The 8752-nt window shown below is 31.1% G+C and overlaps 1 protein-coding gene across 1 annotated transcript; it reads right to left on the reverse strand.

Moving 5' to 3' along the window:
• Nucleotides 1-490: 490 nt before the first annotated feature.
• On the reverse strand, nucleotides 491-4007 carry LOC145593097 (uncharacterized). The gene is made up of 4 exons (XM_081649606.1): nucleotides 3557-4007; nucleotides 1751-1847; nucleotides 1102-1167; nucleotides 491-920 (listed from the first exon to the last, which is right to left on the reverse strand). Exons 1-4 carry the CDS (start codon nucleotides 3874-3876, stop codon nucleotides 837-839), a joined length of 567 nt encoding a protein of 188 aa, XP_081505732.1. The 5' UTR covers nucleotides 3877-4007; the 3' UTR covers nucleotides 491-836.
• Nucleotides 4008-8752: the final 4745 nt, after the last annotated feature.

Here is an 8752-nt window from a genome sequence, read left to right on the forward strand (position 1 = left end):
TAGGAATGCACTTAAACTCAACAAATTAAGTACGTTTCTTTCACAAATTTGCAGCTGCTTTTGGAATGCACTTAAACTCAACAAATTAAGTAGCACTGTAGCAGTAAGGCTTGAGAGCTTTGAAAAAGATTGCTAGCAGCAAAGCCACAGTACTATCATCTAATAGCTTTGAATGGTAGATTAGCATTAACTTTCAACTCCAAAATGTATACACAAAGTCCTAATATAAGAGTACATATGAATAGCAGGACAACTTATATTTTCAGCAGGAGTAGAAGATTCATATGAATAAAACAACAAACCTGATTACGAATAAATAAATAAATTAAATTCACATATCTTCAATTGAGAGTCGTAAACCTCACGGGAAGAAATGGTACCTGCTTATCCATATTAAGCCATTAACGAATGAGAAACAAGCACGAATGAGACGTGCTCAGAACAAGATATATGCAGGATCAAAATCACATAAAAATCTCACACATCAAAATGAAACCACAAGTAGAGCCTGTGTAGAGAAAACCAGCTAGCTACAATAATTTCCATAGCAGAAATGTGATGATCAGAATCATCAGATAAGTTGAGTTTAAGCCCTGATCAGAGTGACTAATCAGTGATCACGCTAGCACCTGTGTACAGTTTTGAAATGAGATATAAGTTTACCAAGAGTACTAACCCTGTTACATCAATTGTAATATCTAGTTTCTAGGTTTACGAAATACTACTAGAATGATCTAGTTTAAGCAATATGGTTCACTGCTGACATTTTAGCAAATGTTCTCAGATACCACAAAAGAATGAAGCTCTCTCAGCTTAGCACAGGTTCACACCAACCTTCAACCCTGAATCTTTTCGATGATGTCTGTGATGACTTCCTGCATGTCTAGATCCTTCATTGGTTGAAATGGCCTCTTCATATCCTGCAATTAATACATCCAGTAAACCAAACCATCAATCAAGTGTTTACAAGCAATATACAATAATGCATGCCTTCACTCAACGGCTCAAGTATAACAGTTATACTTAGGACCAGCATGATGACATAGGAGTACTAATAAAGCAAGTAAGATTGAAATAACATTGCATGCACTTGAAGCTTACCAGAAGACTGACGAATATCTGTTCATTCTCACCCTCCGCCCGAATCTCAAAACAACCTTTCCTTGGCTGAAACGAAAGAAAAAAGTCGATATTTCAGAGAGACTATTGAGTATAAGAATAGGAACTAACATGGCATTATCAGTTATTCCCACCCCTCTCATTTTAAAGCATGACATCAGTTCTCAAAGCAGGGGGCTAGTACAGCCTTAATTAATAGTCAAGCCTTTTAACTTTCTAAGCATTAAAGAAGGGAGGGGGGCAGGGGATATTAAAGTGGACATAAAGACAGAAGACACCATATTAAATTATAAATAAAAACTTTCATTTTATAGCTCAGGGAATCAAAACGGCCAAGTTTATCAATATTGCCTCATTTGCTTTACATAATATGCAATTTAGCCTAAATCTGCGCCATTTAAAGGCATGTACTCTGATATAAGCATGATGTCAATATTTTAAAAGCATGCTCAGACCTATCACAACTCACTATCTAAGAACTTCTACACAATTGCATGGCATTTGGCATCCTTTTATCCCGTTCAAGGTTGTTGTAATGATATTGTGTAAGAAGTAAGGTGTACACAATCAAAGGATGAACTTTCACAATGCAAAAATAGGGAAAACTGAACAAGATAAATTTTAAACTAACCTTCTTAGGGTTAACCAGGACTCTGGTACCAGGTAAACCCTTCTTTAAGCCTGTTTGCACTTCTTTAGCCCTGGTTTTGAATGACCCACATTGCTTACTGCAACAGCAAAAAGGAGAAACAATTGAGTAAAACTGAAGCAAACAAGTCCACATTTGTTATATTAGAGGCACCTCCATAAAACATAAGCACTGATTTCATCTGATATTAAAATGACTGGCAAAAGCCAAGAAAATGCACTTCAACAGTTGAACATCTGCATCAGAAGAAATATCTGTCATGCTAATAAGATTTAATAATCAGTATGAGCATGTGAAATTTAATGTATACACTTGAACAAGCCTTGCAGGTTGTCTCACTATCCCTCCTAAATATTTCTGCTGAAGAAACGAAGGCATAAAGGCTACTGGGGCGAGTTAGCAAACTAACATTCTTGCTTAAAATAAAAGCAAAAATAACCACTGGCTAGTCAATTTGATATGAGTAACTAGGCACAGCTTTCAGCTTTTCAAAGTTCAAATGACAATAACGAAACAAATAAACAAGATGTAATTAGTCGATGAAGGCATACAACATCCCAATCAGATGAAAGTTGAATTCACAGACCACCATGCAATCTAAGACTCGATCAGAGCACAAAGCAAACTTTTATCTTATGCAATCTTACAGAAAGTTCTTCAGAATTTGGGAACTATAAACGCAAATAGTAAATGATGTCTTATGTGGACAAGCTTAAACTCGAGTATAATACACTAAAATCAGACGTGTTTCAAATCTTCCAAGCAAAATTCTTTCCATAAGTTGTTTTTCTTAATGAAAATCAGCTCGTGCACAGGATCTCAAAGATTCTCTTCTAATGACTTAATGAGAATAGTTATCCCACATTCCCGCCTTTGCCATCATATAGCATACATACATTTTATCACCACCAAAACATCTTGTTTACCCTCACCCCAACACATCTTTTCCAAATAATGTAAACCAAAAGCACAATTTCAGGAACATTCTCACTACCCTAATGATGTAACTAGCAGAATGTGAGTCCACATTATCACAAAGCCCTTGATACAAATTCGTGCATACTTGTCAAATGTTGAAACACAACTCCAAAATACATTGTAAATTGAATTTCGAAGCAGATCCATTAATAATTATAATGAAGAAAGGTATCAAGCAAAAACCATGTGCAAATTCAAGAAGTCGAGTGACACAAAATTCATCTAAATTCACCCATTTAGATAATCCCGAAAACACTACTGTACTCATTTACTATTTGTATCTTATATTAACACATTATTAAAACGTAAATTATGCACCAACATTCCAAATAGTCAAAAGAACACAGTACAGAAGATACAACAAAAAATGTCAGATAATAATGGCTCAAAAAATAACAAAATGTAGCACACACAACACAATTCTCCACTTTCTTCAAAATTTCACCAATTATTTCACAATTAATATGATAATAATGACAAGAACTTCCATAATCAATTACCATCAAAAGAACTTCAATTATTAACCCAAACAAACGATGAGAGAGAAAATCTTTAAAACCCTTATACAAACCCAAAAAATTCCAAAAAAAATTTACTGAAAAACACAAACCCAGATATAATTATAACCCAGAAAATAAACACACACATTCAAAAAATAAAAAGAAACCCAGAAAATTCACCCACAGAAAACCCAGAAAAATTAAAACCCATTTTCTTTCTTCCATAAACAAATCAACCCCTAAAACAAAAATCTCCAAAAACCCAGAAAAATTTACAAAAAAGAGAGAAAAATTAAAGAAGAAGATATACCGATGCTCAATGATGATAGTAGTAGCAGCAGAACCAGACCCAGAAGCACCAGCATCACCATCATCAACAACAGGTTCTTCTTCCTCAGTATCATCAGTCTCATCCTTCTTCTCCTCTTCAGCCGTCGTTTTGGGCACTTCAGCCGTCGTTTTGGCCTTCTTCCCTTTCCTCTTGGAAGCCCCCTGAGTTGGTGGTGGTGGTGGGACCGCGTCACCACGAGTCAAACTCCGAGTCACCCTTCTTTGCGACGGAACTTCGACGGCCGATTTCACTTCTCCGGCGAGGTCCTCAACTTCACTTCTACGCTTCTTTGGTGGCATTTTGGAGAGAGAAAGTGAAAGGGTTTTTTAGAGAGAGAAAATGGTGGGTTTTCTAGAGAGAGAAAATGGATGAGAGAGAAAGTGATTGTTGTTGTTGTTGTTGTTGGTACTGTAATAAGTATGGAGAAGAGGAGGAAGAAGAAGGAAATGTAAGATAACTGACAATTTCACAGCTTCTTTTGGGTTGTCATATTTTTATTTTATTTTTAATAAATAAATTAAATTAAATTAAATTAATAAAAAATAAAGGGAAATGGAAGGGTATATTGTTTTCCCGCGTTTTTGGACGGTCAAGATTTCATCTTGAGCTCATTTTTCTATGTTTTTGTGTATCAAAGAGTGAAATTTGCTTTTCCAAGTGTGAGAATAATAAATATTTTTTAAATAAATGACAGTATAATTGGGTACTTAGGATAGACTTTGGGTAGAATTTCATTATTGATGAAGGATTATGTATCAAAAAAGATGTATAAGTATCTAATATAACCATAATCTGAAAGATATTGTCTGATTGTAATTATTATAGAGGATTTTTTACAAATAATAAACCATTATTGTAGAGGATTCCTTCAAAAAAAATAAATAAAATAAATAAAATAATAATAATAATAATAATAATAATAATAATTGTAGATGATCCCTTAAAAAAGATAAAACTAATTATAAAGGATACCATACGGAGTTTATGTTAAAGGCATACAAATCTATTTAAGAAAAATTCCGTGATAAATAGTGCGTTCTTAGTTATGTGATGGCACGTGTATTATCTATTTGCAATTCCCCTATATATCACTAGTGTTTTAACTTCATACATATTTACTAAATACGGAGTAATTTTTTTAACAAAATTTTGGCATGAAATACTTAGTTATGTGATGGCACGTGTATTTTCTATTGCTTGTTTTTTTGTAAATTGATGTGATGAAAACAAAGTTGGAAGAGGTGGAGTGAGTTTTTTCCCCTTTTCCAACGAGTTAAAATGAAAAAAAAAAAAAAGAAGGTATTTTACATATATGACACGTTCTCTTCACGTATCTTATTTTGTTAAACTGGAAATTATTACTTTACTGAATTCAAATCAATTTTATTGAACTAGAATCAGTTTTTCTGATTAAAACTTATTTTTACTAATTATCTTTTATCTTTGCTCTTTGAAGTTATTGACTTTTACTGGTTAACATTTATTTTACTGACTTTTACTGATTAAAAAGTTATTTTATTGAATTAAAATTATTTTTACTAAACACATTTTTACTAAATTGAAACTATTTAAGGTGAAGAGAACATAGGAGTAATACAAATTCTAAGATTAACTTCACAGAGGTTTTGCATTCTTGTACTCTGTAATTAAAACAACAAAGTTTTGATTTATGAGGACATTAGGATTCACTATAAAACATTAAATTACTTTTAGTCATTATACTATATGTTTAAATAACTATAGTGACACGAAAGGGAGGTGCATGAAGGGAAAAGGCATGAGGGAAAGGGAAGGTGAGGGGAGGGATTTGGTTTATTAAAAAGCCCGGAAAGGAAAATGGATCCCCCCTTCCCTTCTTATATTAAATATCAAAATAAAGAAGATGCATCCCTCTTTTTATCCTCTCTTCCTTTACATCCATTTCACTCTAGCCAAACATATTATAAATTAGAAGTAGTAAGATAATGAGACAATGAGTCGAATTTATTGCTCTACTTTATTGCTTTCATACACCACATTTTTGCTTTCATACACCTTGGCTTTCCATTTTTATGTTTTTAGTGTGATAGTCATTCAAATAAAAAAATCTTATATGTAACTAACCACATGGTGTAGTATAATTGTTATAAGCAACTAGTTAAGTAATAAGGGTTACACCAGTAATCAAATTGAGTTACCTTGACAAAAAGGGATACTAGTATGGAAACATGAAATTACTCTTATAAGCAAGTAGAGTTACTTTTTTAATAGTCAAATAAAAGTAAAAAAGTTTCACGAATGAACAAATAAGGTTACTTAATTTTTTAAATTGCCTAGTGTTACTTGTATAATAAATAAGGGTCACTCTTATGGACAAATTAAGGGTATATGCACATGAATATATGACATTTCTCATTTTAAGGAGTGATGATTATTACCCAAAACAAATGTTATGACTAGCCACAAATAAGACATACTGCAAAATTTTTAAAAAAAAAACATAGAAAAGTGAGACACTAGCAAGTATAAAAGGTAGCTCTAAGTTATGAATTTTCACTAGATTTTATTGTTTTTTAAGAATTTCGCATTTATAATCTTGTGAAATTTAGAAATGGTTATCCATTTATAATGTTGTGAAATCTAGGGACGATTATCTCAATAATACAGTATAAACTATCTCCTTTAAAAGATAGAGTACTCCGTGTCTCCATAATAGGTAAATAAATAGTATAGTAACCGTGTAATTGCACGGTTTTAAGAGTTCAAATATTAAATCTCATAAAATTGAAACTAAAGTTAACATAATGTATAATAGTGATATTTTTTTTACATTATTTGATTATTCATTCACAATAATATGTATCCCATCTTATCATGGTGCTGCATATCTTAATTTTAATTTAATGTTGAATAAAAAATAAAAAAAGATTTAGAGATATCAACATGGCCTTTATGCATTTTACCTTTTAGATTATAATTACTCTTGTCCATTCATAATCTCATATATATCCTCCACCAAAAAAAAAATCTCATATATATTGCCTGATGTATACTTTTGGTTTAATCAACATAATAAAATACATTATCTGTTCATTAATGTGATCACAAAATTTAAAATCGGGTACTTAAGTTACCCTCCAGACATATAAAAGTTACCATTTTATGAATAAAAGTTATCCATTTAATGAAAAGATTGAAAACCTTATACTTTTGTTTCCAATGGAGACCGTATACTTTTCATTAATAAAAGGAAAATTTGATTCATCTAATAAGCCAACCTTTCGTCAGGCTTAGTTTATTAATCCTGCCTTTCGATTGTAGCTAATTAATCCCACCTTTACACCCCTTTCTATTTTATCCGGCCCAGCAGGTCATCCCACCTTCTACATCAGCTTACCTGTCCACGTGTTGCGCTATGATTGGTCGAAAGTAAAAAAAAAAAAATCATTTTTTTCCTCTTTTCTTTTCCCCTACCCTTACCCTCTTTCTAGCCCCTCACCTCCATGAAACCGATACACTCCAAGGCCCCAGCCACCTCTAGATTAACCCCCGTGCCACACACGATTTTTAGAATTACTCGTATTATGTTAATTCAAAATCTACCATAAAATAATATTCATATTATAAATAAAATTAAAAAAAAACCTTGAATCTTAATTTATACCCGTGTCAAAGACGTTAAGATTAATTAGTACTCATAGTACAATATACTCATATATAGATATACCTTTCGTATTATTGATAGGCTTTCACCGGCACAACATTTTATGAAATTTTATTTTATGATGATTAGAAATCAATTTTTTTAAAAAAAAAATTGTTACCGAGTAGCAGGGATTTTTTACAAAAAAAATTAAATAAATTTAAGAGTAGTATTCATGGAGAAATTATATAGATTTTTTATTATATGATTAGTTATTAGGATATGAATTGTATTATTAATTTTTCTGTTGGGAACAAATTTGGTTGGAAATTTTTGCACAAATTAACTTTGGACACCAAATAAAAAATTAATTATTTATATTTATTATCTTACAATATGGAAAGTATAGATTATAGGTTATTAAAACAAATTGTAAAAAAAAATAATAATAATAAAAAAAAAAAGGAAAGCAATTTTAGGCGAGAAATTTTTTTAATGAGGTGATGACGTGTGTCATTTTTTATTCACCTTTAGTATATAGTTATAGATTATTTATAATCTTTTGGCAAATTATTGCTAAACATAATGCTCAAGCAAAGTTGCAGTATTTAGCTTATGTTATTATTGGCAAAAAAAATTATTAAAAGATTACAAAATATTTCATTAAATCAATACATTTGACATACATATATATAGAGAGAGAGGGGAAGGCTCATGTAAGAACCCTCCTCTATATAAGAACCCAACTTATATAAGAATAAATCTGGACCATGTGATTATAAAGATCTAACCACCCAAAACTAATAGATTGGTAATGGCACTTTTGTAATTTCAATGGCACACTTTCCCCTTTCTTTTTCCTTCACGGTTCTTTCTCTGTAGCATTGATATATCATACAATTCTCTCTCTTCTCTCATAATTTTGGCTGCAAATTCCTTCAAGAAATTAGGGTTTACTTTAAGAAATTAAGGTTTGTTTTCAATTCTTATGATTCTATTATTTCTTTTACTGAATTTATGTGTTGATTTAGAATGTTGTTTTTCGTTTTTTTTTTAATCTATTTTATGCGATTTCTAAGCAATTTTTTGGTCGATATCTGTGCGATTATTGTTACATTTTTTGTTGTTTTATTGCTTACGATTTTTGTTCGATGTTTGTATTATTTTGTACGATTATTCGTTTCGAATTTTTGTTTTCAGTCGTTCTTTGTGTTATTCTTCATATATTCTGATTGTTTTTTTTTCTTTTCAGTTTTGATTGCTAATGAACGAACTCATTGATTCTATTTATTTGATGATGTTTTAATGATTTTGTTGCATTATTATTGAATTATTGAGTCTAATTTTGCTGCATTTTATTGAATTTTGGGTCTAATTTTTCTGCATTTTATTGATTGTGGGTGTATTTTGAATTTCAAGTTTATCATATCTTATTTTGGATCCTAAAGTTAATCTAATGTAGCCATCTTCTTCATCAATGTTCTTCAATCAAGTTAATTTCTAGCTTGTAATTAATGTCAATGGTTTTTTTGTAGGAAATTAATGTCAACGGT

Source organism: Chenopodium album, chromosome 18 (assembly GCF_948465745.1).
Source record: "Chenopodium album chromosome 18, dcCheAlbu1.1, whole genome shotgun sequence".
Classification (NCBI taxonomy): Eukaryota; Viridiplantae; Streptophyta; class Magnoliopsida; order Caryophyllales; family Amaranthaceae; genus Chenopodium; species Chenopodium album.